Source organism: Cervus canadensis, chromosome 8, assembly GCF_019320065.1.
Source record: "Cervus canadensis isolate Bull #8, Minnesota chromosome 8, ASM1932006v1, whole genome shotgun sequence".
Lineage (NCBI taxonomy): Eukaryota > Metazoa > Chordata > Mammalia > Artiodactyla > Cervidae > Cervus > Cervus canadensis.
The window spans coordinates 7,846,681-7,869,657 of NC_057393.1; the positions used below are offsets into that span (position 1 = coordinate 7,846,681).

At 52.4% G+C, this 22,977-nt stretch overlaps 1 protein-coding gene across 3 annotated transcripts in view; it reads right to left on the reverse strand.

The window, feature by feature from the left end:
* Positions 1-22,977, reverse strand: part of LOC122445940 (phospholysine phosphohistidine inorganic pyrophosphate phosphatase) — a 120,157-nt gene that overhangs the window by 68,663 nt on the left and 28,517 nt on the right. For all 3 annotated transcript variants that reach the window (XM_043475510.1, XM_043475508.1, XM_043475507.1), the window contains exon 6: positions 8,354-8,445. In XM_043475510.1, coding sequence (XP_043331445.1) covers positions 8,354-8,445 — 92 coding nt within the window. The remainder of the gene's footprint in view (positions 1-8,353; positions 8,446-22,977) is intronic.

Below are 22,977 nucleotides of genomic sequence, written 5' to 3' on the forward strand. Positions count from 1 at the left end.
CCAGTCTCCCCAGCAAGCTCACAGGCATGCCGGGGGGGGTGTCCCTTGGCCGAGAACCCTGGGTTCTCAGGCACCCTCCCCTGAGCAGATGGGAGGGGAGCTGAAGAAGGAAGAGGGCATGGGAGAGGCTGGCGGGAGAGGCCTGGGATCCCGCTGCTGGCGGTGGGGGGCGCTCTCCGCAGCCGGGCCTAGCACCTCTGGGTTCTCCTCGAGGGATGCAGAGGAGGGGTGAGGGCCCGGGGTGGAGGGGTGGGTGGGCTGCAGGGGCCTGAGTGTGCGCGTGCGTGAGCGTGCAGGTGTAAATCCTGTCCTCCAAGCCCCTGCTCGCTGGCAGCAAGGTGCCCTCTACTGGCCCCAGCTGAAAGCGGCGTGCGGAAGAAGGGAAACGAGTGCCGACCCTGTAAGACTGCAGGGCGGGGGTGGGCAGCGAAGCCGGGGGTGGAGGTGACAGCAGGAGCGGGCACAGGAGGAGGGGCCCGGGGGCGGAGCACCTGGAGGACAGCGCAGGGCCTCCTGCGCTCCCCCGGGACCCTCCTAGGGCACAGCGCGGCTCGGAGGCTGGCCCTTGCCCGTCCACTGGGGTCTTCTCCACCAGGCCCCTCCCCGCCCTGGGTCAGAGGCGTCGTCCCTGGTGCCAAGGGGCAGGTGGGCTTGGACTGGACACATCAAGGTGGTGGGCGGCAGGCGGGGGGCGGGTGCCTGGGCCTTCAGCAAGGGGAGCCTTGACCGTGCCTTCTGACCCCCTCTGTCCAGGGAGGGCTGACTCAGGCCCCCTCTGCCTGACGTACCCTCACCTGCCGCCCCCGGCCTGGGGTCTACAGTCTGCAAGTGCAGACTCAACGTCCGGGGCACCCACCCCGTGCTGGGGCGGCTGGGAGCCCACCCTCGGGCAGCCACCCTTCCGGTCCAAATCTGTGTATGTGTGTGTGAGAGTGTGTGTGTAAGTGTGAGTGTGTGTGTGTGTGTGTGAGAGAGTGTGTGCATGTGTGTGTGTGCGTGTGCATGTGTGTGCGTGAGTGTGTGAGTGTGTGTGAGTGTGTGTGTGTGCATGTGTGTGCGTGAGTGTGTGAGTGTATGTGTGTGTGTGAGAGTGTGTGTGTGAGCCAGGGTATGGGACCTTGGGGGGTGGGGGCTGCTGCGGGATGGTCGCAGACGGCAGCGCGTGTGTGGTGGCCCAGAGAAGGCATTGGTTTTGGTCACAGGGACCGGCGTCCCCACCCTGCCCCTTGCTGGATGAAGGAACTCAGAGGGTGCACAGAGTCCCTCCCAACCCGTGCCAAGTCCTGGCACCAGACATGGAGGCAGAGGAGCTGGAGAGCCCGCTCACTGGCCAGGAACGGAATCTGCCTTGCGAGGAGGCCTGCGTCCAGCGCCCCAGCGTGTGAGTGTGTGTGTGAGCTGTGTGTGAGCGGGGGGCCTGGCTGGGCCCTGGGGCTCAGGGCAGAGCCGAGTACCGGCTCAGGAGCATCACAGGACTTGGGTTGCTTTGATTTTAAACTAACCAAGTTGCCCTTCCAGGTGGTCTTTCTTCTTAAGAATCCCCCCAATTCACAAGCCTATGGGGGGGGGGGTGGCACAAGTGCACTTTAAAAAGTAACTGCTGCTCTGATGAGAATGCTGCACTTCCATCATAAAATATTTAGAAGACGCGCGGATTCTTTACCAACTGAGCGATCAGGGCAGCCCTCAGAAGACACCCAAGGATGCAAAGGGCTCCCTGGGTGGGGCTACTGGTAAAGGACCCGCCTGCCAATGCCGGAGACACGAGAGACTCGGGTTCGATCCCTGGGTTGGGAGATCCCCTGGAGGAGGGCATGGCAACCCACTCCAGTATTTTTGCCTAGAGAACCCCGTGGTCAGAGGAGCCTGGTAGGCTATGGTTCATGGGGTCGCAAAGAGTCAGATGTGACTGAATCAATCTAGCATGCACACACACAAGGATGCAAAGATACAACCAAACCCTCTGTAACAAGGAGATGCCTTTCCTTCCCATCTCTGCTGCTCATGCGCCTACACACCTGCATCCTTATCTGTGGCTTTAACCCCAGGGCTCCAGCTCTGATGCTAACAGCCCGTGACCGAGAGGAAGAAGTCACAGGTTGGTTGGAGGATCAGGCATGAATGATGGGCCCGGATGGGATAACCGAGTCCCAGGACCCCCCACCTGCCTGGGCAGCAGTTTCTACACCTCCAAGTGGGAGGCGGTAATGCTGCCATCCCAGGGCTGGCAGTGGGGGAGTGGGACTGGAAGGACAGAAACGTCCTGACACCCATGGGTGCCTGTTACAGGGCCGCAGACTCAGGGCGCGTGTGTGGCTTTACTGAGCCCTGGGTCCTGGCACCGGTGGGAGGTCTGCCAGCCTCTGCGGCTCGTCTCCAGGGGCGAGGACTCACTGCTCTCCAGGCTGCCCGTTCTATTCTGGGACCGCTCTGATACACCTTCAGGGGCAGCCCCCTCTGAGGTTAAACGAGGATCCTTCCAGCGCTTTCCAGAGCAGAGAGAGAGCCAGCAGGGCTGTGAGCTGAAGGCCACTGTCGAGGTCTCTATTTGCCCCTCAGAAAGGGCAGTGTGGGAAAATCTAACATATTTTTAGCATAGGGACCATACTTTACTGGGGAGGTTTTTTTTTTTGTTTTTTGCAGGTCTGGTAGTTTTCAAATACTGTGGGTTACGATGGAGTATTATAGATACTATACTGAAGATGCTCTGGATTAAAATTTTGGAAATAAAATGGTAGGGAGAAATGGGAAGAAACATAGATTATAATGAAAGAATTTACTTTATCTAAATGCTAACATTGCAAGAAATATTTAAAAAAGAGGGGGGCAGCATGGAGACCGGGGCTTGCACACCACACAAGCAGAAAAGGAGAGCCTGCAGAGAGAAAGGAAGAGACTCCCAAGTGCGTTGTTTGAGCACACCACGTCATCCACCTGCGTGAGGCAGCAGCACCCTGGGGTGGAATCCCCAGTGGGCACGCGTCATGGTCGACCTGCCCGGGGAGACCTCAGCGGCTTTCTGGACCAACCCTGCGGTACCACACTGCTCCTGGGGCATCGCTAACCAAAACGCTAATTCACTGGCCCGCTCGACTTCAAAGGCCAGAGGTGGGACCAGCTTCAGGCAGAGCTAGATCCAGGTGCTCCAACAGCTGGGACTCTCTCTTCCTTTCTCTGCCTCCAGGCTCTGCTTTCCTGCTTGTCAGCTTCACCCTTAGACAAGGCTTTCCCCTGGAATGACACAGACGGCCACTGGCACTGCTCAGCTTCTGTTTCACTGGCGACTTTCCTAGGGCTTCTCGAAAATCCTAGGCCCAGCTCGGATCACATACCCTTCGCTGTGGCCAGGAGCTCTGCACGCTCCAGACTGACCCAGCCTGAGGCTGCCTGCTGGGCTGACCGCTGGCCCACTGATATCCCACGGCGGGGCTGTCCCCAGACCCTTCCCCGGGAGCCCAGGGGACCCAGGGGTGAACCCCCAAGCCCGGCATTAGCTGGTTCTCCGCAGCTGGGCGGGGCCAGGCTGCAGCCAGCAGTAGCTGGCTGTCTCCAGTCTCTGTGCCCGGCCTGCAGCCCGACCTGAAGCTACGTGGAGCCCCCTCCCCGGCCGGGAGCATCTCCCAGAGGCCCGAGGCTCAGGAGTGCTCACTCAACGAGGCAGAGGGTCCCACCTGGAGCACACGTGCTCCACAGTGGGACCGGGGTTGGTGGGCTCCCGGCCCCTGGGTCTGCCAGCTGGGACACCACCCACAACCCTGGCCTCCGAGAGTCTCATGGTGACAACTGTGACTGCTGGAAAGCCAATGCCCAGGTTTACTCACTTCCTTCAAATACCACCTGGCCCGAGAAGAAAACTCCATCTCATTCCAAAGAGAAACCAGAGCCTCCTCTTAAGGAAACTTTGAAGTCAGTGGCTGCAAAGGGATGGCAGACAGGGTCCAGGGCCAGGCTCGGGCGGCCGCTGTGTCAGGGCCGGGTCGGGCCTGGCTGGTTCCATCCAGCCTCGGGTTCCACCACCAGATTCTCTGCACCCCACATCCTCCAACCTTGAGCAAAGTGGCTGGAATCTGCCTGCCCCCCCCAACCCCTGGCTGAGTGAACAGCGACCATGGGCACCCTAGCTCCAGCCAAGCTTCAGTGTGGACGGAGCGCCAGCCCCAGGCGAGGGCCCTTCCCAAGTCCAAAAGGGCAAACTGCTCATCAAGAACCTTCTGGGCTCATAAAACATCATCCAGCCGTGAATAAATAGCAAGTAAGAGGACACCCAGAGCAGGCTCCACGCAGCCGAGTTATCGACACAGCACGACCAGCGTGGGCCCTGCAGTGTGACGCCCGCCGTGCAGCGTGGAAGGCGGAGCCGTCCAGGTGTCCCCGCTCCCTTCCTGGCGTGTGCCTGCGAGGAGGGGTCGGGGTGGGGGGCTGTAAGGAGGTGTGAAGGGTCATTGAGATGTCCTGAGGGCCTCCTCCTCCACTGGGGAGACGGCATCTCGCTGCTGGGAAGGAGGTCTCTGGCCTGAATTTGTCAAAATAAGGGTCCACAGGGCCCGGCTCCCATGGAAGATGGGGCTTGTCCTGAGGTGAGAAGAAGGGGGCCATGGTGCCTGGGGTGGGGGGGCAGCTCTCCCCGCCCGGCCCCCCATCACTCAGCCAGCGGGCCCTGCCTGCGCCCTGAAGTGCAGCCGGGACCACGACTCCTGCAGCTCCTGGGACCCCGCCGCAAGGTCTAGATGTTCCCAGGGAGAACACAGGGCCAAAAGCAGCCACCTGGGGGCGGAGCAACCAGGCTCAGCCCAGCCTCTGCCAAACCTCGCCAGGTGGCCTGGGGCAAGGCTGCAGCCAACTCAACTGGGAAGGCCTCTGGTGGGGAGCGGGGAGCCTGCACCCCTGGTTTCCAGGACTCACTGGAACCGTGAGGACCTGCCGTCGAGGGGCTCAGGGCCCCAGGGGAGTTGGGATGGGACCTTAAGGAGCTGGAGCAGTGGCTTCTGGCTTCAGGCTGGAAGGTTCTGCCGGCAGCTCTGGTGCGTCACACATGCCAGGAAGGGGCAAGCGGGGAGAATGCCCGAAAGGCCTTTACCTGCCGTCAGGGTGAGGACCACACCCTGGCTGGGCTGGACTTCCAGGCAGAGCAGGTATGATCAGCAAGCTTTGTGTGGTTTCAGCCACGACTCTGCTGCCCTGCTGGGCGGGTTGTGTTTGCACGCCGTCTGCCCCAGGAGCTTCTCTGGCTCCAGACACTGGGGTTGCCGGATGGATTCCGGCCTACTTCCTGCGGGGCCTGAGCCTTCCTGCTGGTTCCGGTAGGGGCAGGCCCTGTGAAGCCCTCCTTCCGAAGCTCAGGCCCCCAACCTCTCCCCACTCTGAAACTTCATTCTTTTCTCTTTGGGCCATTTTGCGATACAAGCAGGAAGGAGAGAGGAGGATGAAGACATGGAAGGTCACAGGGAGGCCTCTTAGCCATGGGCAAGTCCAAATCCCACGCCCCCAGCAGTGCGGTGGCCGGACACACAACCTCGTACGTGCACGTGTGTGTGCGTGCGTGCGTGCACAACCAGAAGACACTGGCCTGAGTGGCACCTGCAGTGGGGCTGTCCAGAGGCCACCAGTGCCACCCCCACTCCAGTCCCAGAGAGAGGCCGGACCCCCGTCGAGATTCACACGTGTTCAGCCTCCCCACACGGCCCTCGGCCCCCAGCCAGTGGAGAAACCACGTGGCCCGGCGTGGGCACCAGGCTCCTCATGGCAGGGCTCTCTGTCACCTGCGCCCTGGGACAAGGCCATCCTCCACCCGCCTCGATCCCCCAGTGCAGTCAGGGCTGGGCCAGGGCCACCGGCAGGGGACATAGCACACCCACTCGGGCCACTCAGAGGAGAGGCCCGGCGCACAGTAAGGACGCCTCAGTGTCCCTGTCCAGCTCCTGTCTGGTGCAGACATGGGCCACGATGACCTTCAGACCTAGTGTGGCCGGCTCGCAGAGGTGGCCAGAGGGGTGGAGAGCTCCAGGGGGCAGGCGGGCCACCCTAGAGGGGGAAGTTGGGTGCTTCCCCAGGGGGTTGGAGGGTTGGAATGCTGGCCTGGTCCCCAGGGTGCCAAAGTGCTGAGGCTGCTCACTGGCCCCAAGCCAGCTACAGGGCCTGCCGTGAGCTCCAAGCAAGTGCCACGCAGGCCTCGTGCACCAACAGTGCCATCTGCAGGGAGAAGGCGGCCGTGCAGGGGCCCCGCTGTCCATCTGCAGGGAGAAGGTGGCCGTGCAGGGGCCCCGCTGTCCACCAAAAGGCACCCGGATGGATGTGAGCAGAGAGGGGAGCCAGGACCCTCTTGTAGCTGTGTCGCCAAGAATGAGAACAAGCAGGTGAAATTAACATAAGGCATCGGGATTGCAACCCATGATCGGTATGAAACATTACGAATGGGCCTTTTCATGTTCTTCTCCCACTGAGTCCTTGAATTCTCGTGTATGCCCACTTTTAACCCAGCTTCATCTCCAGGGCTCCCCGGCACCTGCGGCTCATGGCCACTGCATTAGACAGCGAGGCGCTGGAGAGCGGAGATGCCACAAAACGTGGCTCAAGGAGAAGGCAGGTGGCGAAATAATACAATCCTGGTTTTGTAAAATATCCAGATGTTACCAGAATATCCGTATGTCATCAATTAGGCCGATTGTTGACAGGTTTCTCTCTCCAAGAGACGGGACGACAGGGGCCTCAGAAAAGTGCCGACCCCAGTGGTGAGCGGTGGGACACAGCCGCCCGCATGCCCATCGGCCCACTGGTGGGCTTCCTGACCACACATGTGGACCTTCCTCAGGGACCGAGTGATCTAGGGGCACACGTGGGGCCTGGGACAAAGGCGAGACCTTCTCGGTCACAGGGGCACAGCTCAGGGTGGCCAGAAGACCCCAACCATGGCTGTATTTAATCCCAGCAGACATGTTTTTCTTCCTAAGAAATCAGAAATAGCCCAGTACAAAAATATAAAAAAAACACGACATGGTTCTCAGTCTTCACCCCGCTCTGAGCCTCAGTACCGCGTTCTCAGCAAGGAGGCCCCGCTCCTGTGCCCAGGCTCACAGGGGCTCCCTGGGCCGGCCCGGCTCCGGACAGGGTGGCACCAGGGACCCAGCACAGCCGTCCAGCAGAGCATCAGGGCGCCAAGTCCTCCTGCCCAGCAACTCGGAGGGAGGGGCCAGGGGACCATGGGGCTCCAGGCTGGCCTCTGGCAGAGAATGTTGACAAGGCTTTGAGTCGGACACACGCTGGACATAGCCAAGGAGACCCAGGAAATCCTGGAAACCCTCGTTTGAGGACGTGGGGGAGAAAGGAGGTCCAAGTTTCAACGCATGCTGGGGGCTTCAGGGGGGCCTCTGACACCCTGGGAGGGCCAGGAAGAGGCTAGAAGGGACTTCCTGGCCCCAGACCCCCAGGGACGCTGAGACTCGCTCACTCACCTGGTGTCCGCCCACCCGTCCCAAACTCAAAGGCCCCCTGGGTCTCTCACACAGGAAATGGGCCTCAGAGTGAGGGTCAGGCCCTCGAATCAACTCCTCTGACCCGGTCTAAGCAGATCTCTCAGAGCTGATGTAGTCCACCCCTGCCACCCCCACCCCACATCCAAATACCCAAGGCAGCCACATTTTAAGTAAGTCTCTGCAGCATCCACAAAACGGTACATCCTCTGAATGGCCACAGTCAAAACCACCTAGAGTCAGGCAGAACGACACTCTGATGTCTGAGACGGCCTAGAGAGCCACACCCGGGTACCGCAGGGCACCTCCACGCACAGCACGTGTCCAGATCCCGACAGGCGCCCGACGGCGACCCATGTGAGGCCAGGCTGACTTCCTGGCAGAGAAGAGACTCTGGAGACGGAGGCTCAGCTCCCAAGTGTCCCTGACTCATCCCTGACCACACACCTGTCATCTTTGGGTGAGAGACAGAGACACGGGGAGGAAAAGGACGGGCAGTGACCAGAGGAGTCGATCGCACCGCAGCTGTAACCTCCGAGCAGAGTGACCTGTCTGCCACGCGGCCAAGAGGCATGAGGCCCAGGCTCTGCAGGCAGTGGGCGCGGTGGCCGGCCAGAACCTCTAGCGCATGGTCTCCGCACGGCACCCTTCTCCAACCCCTGGTCTGAAACTCAGACCCCGTATCGAAAGCTGCTTTCCCCACCGCTCTCTGCTACTAACAGGCACCCAGACCTGTCCAGGGGGCAGTTACCAAAAAGTCGCCGGATCCCCACAATCTGCTCTTCCATCTGGAAGGAGGAATGCCCTTTATTTTGGAGACGAAAAACGATACCCTGGATCCACGAGGCAGGCAGGCCGGCAGGGGCAGGCTCCCACGGGGCGCTTACCTGAACTTCCCGGTCCGCACCTGCAGAGCTCTCATCCCGTACCGCTGGGCACCGCCCACGTCGCCCACGATGTCGTCCCCGATCATGACGGCCTGTGGGGCAGACGGCGAAAGGCGCTGAGAAGCGGTGTCGGGACAGCTTTCTTCTTGCACTCCCTCATCGTTTCTGACATCGTAAACCTCTTGATTTGATGTTTCAAACCACCATCGTACACATTAAACAAGGTAACACTGTTGTCATATTGACTAAAAGTCAACCCGCTTGAATATATCTTCCACTGCCCACCATGGGCTGCAGCTCTGAATGGTGCATGTTTGGGCAATGTAAAATCAACCAACAGGTATCAAAGTGATACGAGGTGGGCTTCCCTGGTGGCTGAACGGTAAAGGAACCGCCTGCCAATGCAGGGCACACAGGTTCAATCCCGGATCCGGGAAGATCCCTCATGCGGAGGAGCAAATAAGCCCGTGCCCCGCAACTACCGAGCCTGGGCTTGAGCGCTGGGGGGTCACAGCTACTGAAGCCCTAGAGGCCTAGAGCCCATGTCCACAACAAGAGAAGCCACCACAATGAGAAGCCCACGCTCTGCAACCAGAGAGCAGCCCCTGCTCCCCACAACTAGGGACAAGCCCACGCAGCAGTGAAGACCCAGCACAGCCAGAAATAAACAAACAGGCGCCACAGGGACACATGGGGGGTTGGAGCTGTCTCACCTCTGCTCGAACAGAGCAGAATTTTACCGTCAGCCTAAAACTCTATGCAAACAGTGGCTGACTTTATTTTTGGGGCTCCAAAATCACTGCAGATGGTGAGTGAAGCTATGAAATTAAAAGATGCTTACTCCTTGGAAGGAAAGTTATGACCAACCTAGACAACATATTAAAAAGTAGAGACACTACTTTGTCAACAAAGGTCTGTCTAGTCAAGGCTATGGTTTTTCCAGTGGTCATGTATGGATGTGAGAGTTGGACTATAAAGAAAGCTGAGTGCCAAAGAATTGATGCTTTTGAACTGTGGTGTTGCAGAAGACTCCTGAGAGTCCCTTGGACTGCAAGGAGATCCAACCCTAAAGCAGTCCATCTTAAAGGAAATCAGTCCTGGGTGTTCATTGGAAGGACTGATGTTGAAGCTGAATCTCCAATATTTTGGCTACCTAATGAGAAGAGCTGACTCTTTTGAAAAGACCCTGATGTTGGGAAAGGTTGAAGGGAGGAGGAGAAGGGGACGATAGAGGATGAGATGGTAAGATGGCATCACCGACTCAATGGACATGAGATTGGGTCAACTCTGGGAGTTGGTGATGGACAGGGAGGCCTGGCGTGCTGCAGTTCACGGGGTCGCAGAGAGTCAGACACGACTGAGCGACTGAACTGATACTGAAAAACTCTGTAGAGCTTCCCTTGGGGCTCAGCTGGTGAAGAATCCGCCTGCAATGTAGGAGATAGCCAGGGGCTTGATCCCTGGGTTGGGAAGATCCCCTGGAGGAGGGAAAGGCTACCTAGTCCAGTATTCTGGCCTGGAGAATTCCATGGACAGGGGAGCCTGGTGGGCTACAGTCTGTGGGGTCACAAAGAGTCAGACACGACTGAAACGACTTAGCACACACACAAAAATATCCAGCACTCAAAAAGGTAAAATTTAATAAAAATAAATCCCATCCAATTAAAAGAACGATCAGACATGCAAAGATGGCAAAAAATCACACACATGAAGAGGAAAGTAAGCCAAAACTAAACTGGAACTGACCCAGATGTAAGAATTAGCAGACAAGGGCATTGAAGCAGTTGTTCTAACTGTATTACATATGTTCCCAAGGTTAAATAGAGACAAATATCCAAATCATGCTTCTAGAAGGGAAAACTACAATGTCTGCAATGAAACGCAAAAACACTTGATGAGATTAAACCCAGGTAAGACAATGAGGAAAAATAGATGAATGAACTTGAAGACACAGCAATAGAAATGATCTCAAATGAAACACAGAGAGGGAAAAAAAAATTTTTTTAAGAAAATGAACAGAGAGTGATCTATGACGAAACTTCAAGAGGCCTGGTGTAACTGGAATCCCTGAAAGCAAGATGTTCAGAGAGGAGACGGAAACAATATTTGGAGAAGTAATGTCTGAAAAATTTCCAAACTCAACACAAATGATAAATCCACAGCTCCAAGATCCCAATCAATACCAAGCACAAGAAACATGAAGAAAGTTACATCAAAGCACAACATAATCAAATTGCTCAAAACCAGTGATAAGGAGAAAAACTTAAAAACAGCTGCAAGACTTAGAGAATGAACTTAGGGTTGCCGGGAGGAAGGACTGGGAGGAGGGACAGAGAGTTTGGGATGAACAGATACACACTGCTATATTTAAAATGGATAACCAACAAGGACACTTAAGAGGCCCAGACCACAGAACTGCTGAACAGGTACCAACTAAAAGAGTCGGGGGTGAGAGGCACAGTCAGCATTTGTTGCTGAAACCTTAGTCGTCACTGGTAGGTGTCCTTTCAACACATCAACCTGCGTGATGAATATTACCGTTTAAGTGGATTCATATTCTTTAAGTGAAAGTGGCTCAGTCGTGTCTGACTCTTTGCGACCCCATGGACTCTAAAGTGCATGGAATTCTCCAGGCCAGAATACTGGAGTGGGTAGCTGTTCCCTTCTCCAGGGGATCTTCCCAACCCAGGGATCAAACCCAGGTCTCCTGAATTGCAGGCAGATTCTTTACCAGCTGAGCCACCAGGGAAGCCCAAGAAGACTGGTGTGGGTAGCCAATCCCTTCTCCAGGGGATCTTCCTGACCCAGGGATCGAACCAGGGTCGATTCTTTACATAAATAGATATATTTTTAAAGAAGAAAAAGAGCAGCCTCCCTCACTCAACTACCGCGCTGATTAAAAGCTTCAAAATATTTTCAGGAAACGATTCTGCTAGTGCAAGTCAAGTCTAACATGTCAGACACCAAACGCATTCCAGATACGTTCCCAAGTCTGATCAGAAATGTCCTTGGTCGGAGGTCAGCCAGGCCCAAGGAACCAGGCTCCTGTGACACGGTGAGTGTCCCGATGTTGATAGGGAGACAGGCTTTGAAACTGACAATTATTCCACAAGTTTCTCTGAAATTCAGATGCTGGGTAGGGCCAACCAGGGAACAAATGCAGAAACCAAAACCAAGAAAAGTAAAAATGATGACCGTGAAGCAGTCACAAACGAGGGGACTCGTACGCATCTGTCTGAACTCTGCCTGTGAGGAGTCCAGATGGGATGTCCCTTCCATCTCCGAGTGGGAGGCGTGGAGACGGGGAACACAGAGGCCGGCCCTATGCGACCAGCAGACTAGTCAGACTGAGCTCAAGGCTCAGATGGAGCCAGACAAAGTCGGCTGGGGTCCCAGTTATGTGATATGCCAGCCCTGCAATCTCATGATCCACTTCAGTCTGTACAATGGGTACAACTAATGTGATGTTTAAACAGAAACACGGAAGTTAAGCATCCAGGGCAGTGCCTGGACACAGTAAGTTATTGGCACATGTTTAAAAGGAAAATATATTAGGAAACGTTTTACTGAGGAAACTCCTAATCTAACCCTATTGGAGACAGACCACAGTCCTCATGACGGGCCTCCAGTGCCCCGGCCCTTCGGTATCGGGTCCTCTATGGGCCGGGTGGTGGGGACACAGTGACTTAGAAACACAGCCCCCACCCTTGTGAAGCTCCCAGTGGAAGGCAGAAGACAGATGTTCATGAGGTAATTTCACACACACATAGCCAGGACCTGTGATAAAGCGCAGGGGGGAATAAACGCAGAATGTGGTCAAGCCTGACCTCGTGGGGCTCGCAGTGGTCAGGGAAGGCTTCCTGGAGGAGGTGAGGTTTTGAGCCTCAATCTGAAGGGCATCAGGTGTCAACCAGGCTAGGGGGTATAGGAGGGAGAAGGGTGACAGCCTTTCCCGAAGGAGACACCACATGTGTGTCAACCACAGGTCAATAAACCTGAAGCGAATGTTCTTGGAAGTGTCTCCCGAATGGGCCTTCAAATAATGAGGAATCATGAGGAGCTTGTGGCCAAGGGGACAAGGGCTGAGCTGGTGCTGCCCCAGGCGCCAGGAAGGCAGTCTCAGGTGAACACGAGGGTTTTCTAACAATTAGCGTGGACTGCCTCAGAGGTACCAGACCCTGGTCACTTAATCATATTCCAGCAGAGACCAGAGGGGCCTCCATCAGAGAAGCTACTGCAGGACACAGGCCCTAGGGAGCTTGAGCAGGTGGCTGATGACCGCGAGGGCTGGGAATTCCGCTTACTGCTCAGAGCGGCGCCTCCTGCGGGATATACGAGGTACCTGAAATAAACTGCATTTCGTCTCAGTGAATGTTCTAAATTTCATACTCCTCTGGGCTTTTCTCCACCCAAACTCTTGTTCGCCAACGTGTGTTACACATACAGTTGATGCACAATTTGATTTTAGGTAGAACAGGATGTACATTTTTAATACAATCGTTCGTATTTATTTTTAGAGTAATCTATGTGTGGTGAGTGATTCTGGTTTCCCATTTAGAGTAGGGATCGAAAGTTTCTTTTAGAATACACTTAAGTTTATAGAATGAATCAATTTAGAGAAACATTAAGTTAATAATAGTGCCAGGGGGCAAGTATTCAGATATGGTAAAGCTGGAATTTTTTTTTTTTCCCTAGAAAGTGATGCTGGGGTAAACACTGTCAAATCCAGATGGGTTCATTTTCGTGTCTACAAGCTCCCATGCAGCTGTGTGGAAATCATCCATCACCCAAGAAGAAACAGCAAGTGACAACCCGTGTTCCTTGAAGTGGGACCCAGCCCAGAGACGCTACACACACACCTGAGTCTAAGGTTACCTGCAAAGCCAGGGTCACCTGGGCAACCACACAGCTCACCTGGCAAGAGAGGGCTAGGGCAGGTGGGCACCCGGCCTAGGCAGCAGGCCGGCCATAAGCTCCGGTGGGAGGTTCTATTTTGACTTCTCAGGGAGTTGTCCTGACACTGCCAGGTCAGCCTCTAAACATCCACTGCGGTTCCAGCTTAGGACCCTGTCCACTGCTGCCAGGGGTCCCGGGCGCCACCTTGCTAGAAGGCTCCTTGGAAATGAAATGGTCTTCCAATTATTAAATGTCATGCCTGGCATCTTTCATGCTCTGGGGAAAATACAATTTTGTGCGCGCGCGCGCGCACACACACACACACACACACACACACACACACACACGTGTGCATGCAGCAGAAATTCCTCCCCGCTCAGAACAGAGGCTCTGGGCCTTTCTGGGTGAGAATGTTTGTGGTGGGACCCATGGAGGCAGAACCGGGGAAACCTGGGCCATTGGAGGAAGCACTCCGAGGAGCAGCAGCCATGGTTCTGCCTGATAACCCAACGGCTAAGCCCTGGCAGAGCCTGGAGCCGTGGGTGGGCGGAGGGGAGAGGCAGGGTGCGGGACCCCCTGGGTACGCGGCTGCCAGCGCAGCGAGGCCTGTCTGGGCCAGCTTGTGGGCTCCGCATACCAAAACGCGCTCCGGCCCCTGGGGAATCTCACAGATTTACTATCGGTGAAGGGCAATAACCACGCAAGGAGGAGCAATTATTGCCAAATCATTTAGGATTTAAAAAATCATTGGCAAGAAGATAGAGGTCAAGAGGTGCGCTGTCGGGGGAAATAAAAAAACCCTACCTGTCAGGCCAGGATTGCAGTTCCTTTCTGACTGCAATATGGTGCGGGGAAGACAGAGACACGGTCGGTTCCCACGGAACAGAGATCCGGGAGCCGGAGGCAGCACCAGAGCCCTTGAGGCAGGTTTCTGGATCTGGGTTCAAGATGCAGATTCATTTGTCCTTCTTAAACATCTATCTGCCCACCATGGACTCCTCTTCCCGCCACCATTCCAACAGGTGGCAATGTCTGGAACACAACTTCCAATGAACGCCAAAGAGTTTTCCCAAGAAAGTTCGCTTCTCATGAAATGTCTAGTGATTTCCAGGCTCTACCAGGAGGAACACTGCTTCCCGCCATGGGGTACCAAACAGCAGGGCTGGTGGTGAAGAAGCAGTGGACTCAGCCTGCACCTCAGCCCTGTGGGACCCGGACCCCTACTCAGAGCGGCCTTGAGAAAACACCTCACCTCTGGGGGCCGGTCATCACTGAGGCATCTCCCCCACCATCTGACACATTCGTGAGGGATATATTGACACAGCAAAACTCCAAGACGCTATTTCATATAAAGTAAGAAACAACGATATTGGTGAGGATGTTGGGAAATGAGCACTTGCAAGTATAGCTGGTGAGGAAGCTGAGTCGCTATGGGGTTTCTGAAATAGAAATGAACAGTGTGCATCATGGCAAGGCAACCACACAGCCAGGATTTCTTGGAAAACAATTTAAAATGTACCAAAGGAATACGAGGGTGTTCACGAGGCTTATGTACAAGAGGGAAACCGGAAACAACCTAAATGTCCAACCACAGGGGACTGTGAAAGCATGGTACGGTAGCAAGGGGATGGGGGGACAGACCCGTGCTTAAGAACATTACGGTAGTCCCTGTGACAGAATGCTCTGGAGCCACAAAGATTACCTTGTGGAAGCGCCTGCATCTGCATAAAGGAAACTGTTACCGATGTTACGGGGCAGGGACAGGAATCAGGTTTCAAACAGCAGATGGAGAATTATCCAACTTTGTGTTAAAAATGTGTGTATGCATGCACGCTAAGTTGTTTCAGTCATGTCTGACTCTTTGCGACCCCATGGACTGCAGCCTGCCAGGCTCCTCTGTCCATGGGATTCTCCAGGCAAGAAAACTGCAGTGGGTTGCCATGCCCTTCTCCAGGGGATCGTCCCAACCCAGGAACAAACCCATGTCCCTTATGTCTTCTGTAATGATAAGCAGGTTCTCTACCACTAGCGTCAGCTGGGACGCCAGAAGCCCCCAAAAGTGTGTGCACAGATCCCTCCCCCAAGAAAAATTGGAAATATTAAGCATGATTTGTGTTATTCCAGGTTATGGGATGAACATTTTTTTTTCCCTTGTACTTTCTGAACTTTATCCACCTCCTTTAACAAATATGAGTTACCTCATAATCAGACTTTTTATTTTAAATTGTGTTTTGAGGAGAAGGAAAGCAAAATCTACTTTAAAAGGCGTTAGGGGAGGAAACGTCTTAGGGAAAAGCTGAGACGAGAGGTTTTAAAGGTCCCTTACATCTGAGAAAAAGCACAAAGGCAATCCCAGGGCTGGCATTTCCTGGAACCCCCCACCCAGGGCTGGAGGCAGAGCCAAGTTCAAAGCTGGGCTGCAGCAGCTCGGGCCCTGTCTCTCCCGGTGCTCCCACCGCCCCAGCAAATGGTCCCCAAGCTGACACCCAAAGACCACGTGCCCAGCTGGTGGGGAGGATGGGCTGGAGGAGGGCTCAGCCGACAAAGGGGAGAAGACAGGCCTTCCATGCGGATGTTCACGCCACACCCACGGGCCTCCCCGCCCCGGGCACAGACTGTCCCCGTGGCCCACACCTTGAATGAACGCCCTGAGAACCAGGGAACAAAATGATGCAAAGAAGTCCATGTCTTACGCCTGGCTCTCTTTGGATAAGCCCACAAACCTTGTCCCCCTTTTTTATTTTTTATTTTTGGACGCGCTGAGTCTTGGTTGCAGTATGTGGGATCTATCTAGTTCCCTGACCAGGGATCGAACTGGGGCCCCTGCCTTGGGAGGACAGAGTCTTAAACACCGGACCACCGGGGAAGTCCCCTCGCCCCACTGTCGACAGGCTGTCCTCAGAGCACTCACCCTTGCCACCTGCAACCTTGTCTAACTTTATATTTTCTACATTCTGCCAACAAGACATATTTTAACATTTTTTTCAAAATGGAATATATGGCACTCCTAAATACACCTTTTCAAAGCTAAGCGTTCTGACATGTTGCTGCTACCCGAGAACTGGGGAGCAGCAGAGACCTGGAGGGACTGGGGGCCTCGCTCCGTCTGCAGAGGAATCCTGGCTTCAACAGCAGGCTTTGATGCGACCAGCCCCCAGTGCCCCAGTTCTCAACTGGGGGCGATTGTGCTCCCCTGGGACATCTGGCAACGTCTGGGAACACCTGTGGTTTCACAATTGGGGGACGATGGGGGTTGAAAAAAGAAAGTGATAATGAAGTTGCTCAGTTGTGTCCGACTTTTTACGACCCCGTGGACAATAGCCCACCAGGCTCCTCTGTCCATGGGATTTTCCAGGCAAGAAAACTGGAGTGGGTTACCGTTTCCTTCTCCAGGGGATCTTCCCGACCCAGGGATCGAACTCAGGTCTCCTCCATTGTAGGCAGACGCTTTACCGTCTGAGCCACCAGGGAAGTTGGGGAACGATGGGGGTTACCCTCATCACAAATAAGGGTCTGGCCCCAAAATGTCAACAGTGCCAAGGCTGAGAAACCCTGCCTTAACCTTAAGATGGGAATGCAAGCACATGACGGGGGGACTGGAGTAAGGATTTCACTAAGTACGTGGGAATGTGACAGGTCCCAGGGGTGCCCAGCACACGTGGGGCTCAAGCCTCAGATTCCGCATCTGTGAAATGGGTGTCCTCAGCTTCCAGGCTGCCGAGCACTGGGTTCTGGTGCTAAGCACTGTGGTCTGAATGGTCCCCATTTCCATTAAACATGCACAGTTTGCAGGTGATGGAGTTTCTGAGGATCATGGAAAACTGCCAAAACCATTGCATCATTTGAGCTCTGGTATGCAGCAATAAAACCACCCACTGATTCAGAAGCCTTCAACTATGAGAATCAGGTATTTCTAGAAGTAACCTTTAAGGTATGTTATTCTTTGCCTTATTAGCGAATCCCAGAAAGGCCCTGGTTACCTCGAAGAGGCTGGCCTTTCCAATCTATTAGAGTAATCCCGGCAATCTGTTATTTCTAGGCTATCGAGGGAAGGTTAAAATGAAAATTGGATTTGGGGAGTTATAGCCATTCCGAGTGCAGGTGGAAAACTCCTCGGCAGCGAGAGGCGGGTCTGGGCCTGGGAAGAAGCAGTTATCAAGGGAAATGACTGGTGATCACTTTATTGATTAAAGCAGCTTGAAAAATGTAAGGTTTGCCATAGCCTGGCACTTGAGCGGCAAGATAGCCCCTCGCAGGCATTTCTCATTAAAAATAGAGAAGCAGGAGCAGGCAATTATTACCCTGTGCAAAAGACACAGTTCGTTCAAAATGGCCTTGTTTGGTCATACCGCTTTAAAATGTCTACAAATCCTGAGGCTTGAATATCATTAATGGACAGTTCAGAAAAAGGATCAGCTGTCTGTCAAGAGGGGGAGACAGAGAGGATGATAACACGGGAGCGAAGTAAGATTCAGCTTTGTCCCCTGTGCCCGGAGCCCCCAGAGAAAACAACTCCTTAGCGACCCAGGGCCACAGAGGCTCACAGAGCTTGGACAGCACAGGGACCCCGGCCACAGCAGCCATGCCAGGAATTCAAAACCCCTAACCCGCCTCCCCGGACCCCACGGCCCTGGCATCCGCCAAACGAGAAGTCTGATCAACCTGCACCCCCAAAGGGCCTCGGTGCCTCGTCGGGGGGTGTGGGGAGGGCAGTTTCTCATTCAGAATGTGAAAGACACTGACCGTGAAAGTAACTGGAAAACATTAAACAAACAAAAGGTGGGAGGGAAGGGGATTAACCAAGGTCAGCTCTGCAAAGACAACCAAGACGTTATCACGTCTTAACACTGGGTTCTTCTGGTCTTCACTTCTGGGCAGTGACGGTCTGCGGTTTTGCTGGCTGGGGGTGGTGGGAGGTGGGGGAGACTGCTGGAGATGGCTGTGACCATAGTACTGACAGAGTGATTCTAAATACTGATTGTTTTAACTCAGATTACAACAGCAGCCTTTCTCCCACTCTGTAAAAAAAATGATCTTAAGAAATGTATTATTTCAAATTCCCTATGAGCAGGATACAAATATTATGTAGTTGCTTATATTTAAGAAATGGAAAGCCAAGCTATAATATTTATAAAAAAGGACTAGGTGACGAGAGATGGGTGGGAAGAGAGGGAAAGGCCAGAAGCTAGAGGTCCTCGAAAGTATCTTGTTTCGTGGATTTGATTTCAGAACCATGTGAATTTTTATGTAACTGTAAAACAAATTTAAACATTGGAAAACAAATCCCTTAAAAATTGGAAATACAGTGAGCTTGAAGGTCCTGTTGGTGACACACACACACACACCCAGTGAAATAATGGTGGCTTTAAAAAAACAGTTTTAGGGGACTTCCCGGGTGGTTCAGTGGTTTAAGAATCTGCTTTCCAAAGCAGAGGATGTAAGCTGGATCTCTGGTCAGGGAATTAAGGTCCCATATGCCTCTCTCGGGCAAGGAACTAAGCCCATAAGCTGCAACTACTGAAGCCGGTGAGTGGAGATCCCATGCTCTGCAACAAGAGAAGCCGCTGCGATGAGAAGCCAGCGCACCGCACGTAGAGGCAGAGGCAGCTAGTACAGGCTCCTGCCCGTCAAAGATGGGATTCTTTGAACACGAGTAACTGCAACAGAGTAGAATACATCGACTATGCTTTTATCTATCTATTTATAGTGATACAAAGTCTTAAATCCCCAAGGTACTGGGAGAGTGCTAGAGAGCCAACTCACTTTGAAAGCTCATAAATAATAGGAAAGAAACAGGCATTTGTCTGGAATTTCGTACATGAACTGTACTTCAGGGGATCAGATGACAGGTGGGGAGTTCTCCTATATAGACGTCATCCAAAGAAAAAGAGAAGCAGGAATGACACAGGATTCAAGCATCACCATTTCGCAGAACTCAGGGGATACCTGGGGTCACGCGCCGATCACTCACAGCTGCTAACACCACAGGAGACACTGGACGCTGGAGGAGGACGCACCATCACCCGTAGAGCAGTCGTCGGAAAACTGAAACAGACTCTCAGGAAGCTTCCAGGTCTAACTATCAACACACAGGAAACCAGGCCAGCATGGGACAGGACAGCGCTGAGGCGCAATCCACAAAATCTGGACCGTGCGGAACTCTACAGGACAAATGGCCCAGATGCTTCTTCACAACGTTGCAAAGAATCCAAGAGGGAGACGGGGAAGGCGTGGGAACGGACAGATGAGCAAACACTTGAGAATCACACCAACCAATCACAGTGCAAGGACCTCATTTGGGTCCTGATTCAAACAAATTGCAAGCGACGCAACAATTATATGACAATCAGGGAAATGTGAATAATGGCTGGACATTTAAAGATAATAAGGAATTATTTGTATTATTAATACTTAGATGTTATAATGACACTATGCGTGTTTTTAAAAGATTTCCTATCCTAGAGACACTTGGAGATACTTGCAGATGAAGTGATGATTTGCATCTGAGGGATGATTAAAAATAAATAGGGGAGAGGAGAGATAAGGGTATAGATTAAACGAGCAGCTGAGTGAAAGAAAGTAAAAGTGTTAGTCACTCAGTCGTGTCTGACTCTTTGTGACCTCATGGACTGTAGCCTGCTAGGCTCCTGTGTCCATGGAATTTTCCAGGCAAGAATACTGGAGTGGATAGCCATTCCCTTCTCCAGGGAATCTTCCCGACCCAGGGATCAAACTCTGGTCTCCTGCATCGCAGGCAGATTCTTTACTATCTAAGCCACCACGGAAGTCCTAAACAAGCGGTTACTCATCTCCAAAGGGATCCCAATGGTCAAATATGGGACAATCTGGGCAAGAAAATGACAGGAGGAATGGATTGTGACTCATGGAATAAAACAGAGATCCTTGAGTCCATGTTGCAATAAATTAAAAGGCAAATGGGAGGAAAAGGAAAGTTCTTCCTTACAGTAAATTCTAATGAATACAGAGGAGCCACAGAGATGGAAAATCACCATTTGGCGAACACCATGGTAACAACTGTTACAAGTACAAGTTGTCCATGGATACTGAAATTAGGAGAGGAAAGGAATGACTTGTAAGAGGATATTCACATGGGATTAAAATACTCCCCCGCCCCAAGACACTTACTAGTCACAAAGGGACACCGTAACTTTTAAGTGGAGAGCGGGGCACCTCCGATGGGGGTCTGAGTGACAGCTACCAACAAAGGGCAGAGTGCCCGCCTGTGCCTCCTAAACGGAGGCAACCCAGGGGCTAGCACTGCGTCTGTGAAACACATGACCAGGATTAAATACGCCAGATGTGCAAAACCTACATTTAAATCATGAGGAAACAGCAGGGACATTCTATGAAAAAACTGACCAGTACTCTTCCAAAGGGCTTTCCAGGTGGCATTAGTGGTAAAGAACCCACCTGCCAATGCAGGAGACAAAAGAGAAGTGGGTTTGATCCCTGGGTCGGGAAGATCTCCTGAAAGAGGGCTTGGCAACCCACTCCAGTATTCTTGCCTGGAGAATCTCATGGACAGGGGAGCCTGGCGGGCTACAGTCCAGGGGTCTGCAAAGAGTCAGACTCGACTGAAGTGACTCAGCATGCATGCACTCTTCCAAAACTGCCAGGGTGCTGAAGGACAAAGACAGACAGGAACAGCTCACAGTAAAGGGTGTGGGGTGGGGGTGGGGGTAAGACACCAACACAGCACGTCCAGAAAGAGGGTCCCTGGGCTAGTCAACACTGGCGTCAAGGCGGATTTCCCTCTTCTATAATCATCCGGTTCTTGCTACGTAAGATGTTGGCCTTTGGGGAAGCTCTAAGGACACATGGGAATTCTCCACACTATTTTTGCAACCTCTCTGTAAGTGGGAAATTGCTTCAGAATGAACAGTTAAACACAGTTTTTAAAAAGTGCTTATTAGCTGATAATTACTGATGGATACCTGGGGTTTCATTATGTTCCTCTCTGTCAACAGATATTTGAAACGTTCCGTGATAGAAAGTCAAAAAGAGACTGGTTTAAAAGACAAAACAACCTTATTTGGATTTAATTCAAAGAAATCTACATCAAAGATACTCATCTGAAAAGACCCTGATGCTGGGAAAGATTGAGGGCAGGAGGAGAAGGGGACAACAGAGGATGAGATGATTGAATGGCATCACCAACTCAATGGACATGAGTTTTCATAAACTCCAGGAGTTGGGGATGGACAGGGAGGCCTGGCGTGCTGCAGTTCATGGGGTTGCAAAGAGTCAGACATGACAGAGTGACTGAACTGACAGACTGACTGACTGAGACAGCCAGGGAAATTTAAATATGAGCTGGTATTAGATAATACTAAGGAATTACTACTGATTTTGTTAGGGAGGGGTTTTTTTCTTTTAGGTAAGGTTTTTTTTTTTTTTTACAACATGAAAAAAATAACATAAAAGTTACCAACGTAGCCATGTTAAAGTGCACAAATCAGTGGCATTAAGTACATTCACTATGTTGTGAAACCCCACCACCTCTGAGTTCCAGACATTTTTATCACCCCAAAAGGAGACCTCATACCCACTGGCAGTTGCTCTCCATTCCTCCATACTCCCAGCCCTGGCAACCGCTATCTATGAATATTTCACGTCTCCATGGATTTGCCTTTTCTGGACACTGGGCTTCCCTGGTGGTTCAGCAGTAAAGCATCTGCCTGCCAGTGCAGAAGACCTGGGTTCGATCCCTGGGTCAGGAAGATTCCCCTGAAGAAGGAAATGGCAACCCAACTCCAGTATTCTTGCCTGAGAAATCCCTCTCGGAGAGGAGCCTAGCTTTCTGCAGTCCTTGGGGTCACAAGGAGTCGGATACAACTTAGCAACTGAACAATAATAATTCTGGACACTGCATAGTATACAAATGTTAAATATATACAATGTGGCCTTTTGTGACTGGCTTCTTTCACTTACCATCATGTTTTCAAAGTTCATCCACACTGCAGTATTTTTCAGTATTTAATTCTTTTTACCACTGACATATTCTAATGGGACAACAGACCACATTTCCTTCACCCGTTCACTTGATGAACACTTGCATTATTTCCACCTTTTGACTACTGCAAACAGTGCTGCTCTGAACATTTACGTATAAGTTTTTGTTTGAACACTAGTTTTTAATTGTTTTGGATATATACCTAGGAGTGGAATTGCTAGGGTCATACAATAATTCCACATTCAACTTATCATGGAACTGTTTTCCATAGCAGCTGTTTTTCATAGTGGGTGCTCCATTGTACATCCAGGATTCCTATATTAGGGTTCCAATTTCTCCATGTCCTCCCAACGCTTGTTATTTTTCTTTTAAAACTATTATGGTAGTCCAAGCGGGTGTGAGGTGGGATCTCACGGTGGTTTTGATTTGCATTTCCTGAATAAGTAATAATGCTGAACACCTTTTTGTGTTTTTACATTACTGTTAAATGTCTTAATGCATTGTAATCAGGTCAAAAACAACCACCTCTTTTTGAAAGGCATACTATGATCTGAAAGCATATAACATTAAGTGTGGGATTTGCTTTATAATACAACAGCAAAAAAAAAAAAAAAGTAAATTTCTAAAAAGGACAAAAAGGGATAGAAGAAGGGAATGTGATATCATCTTTTAAATGTTGCATCTGCGTGATAGACAGATGAGGAGAATCACAGAGTTGTTCTGCTTTTGTGCATGTTTGAAATTTGCCACAATA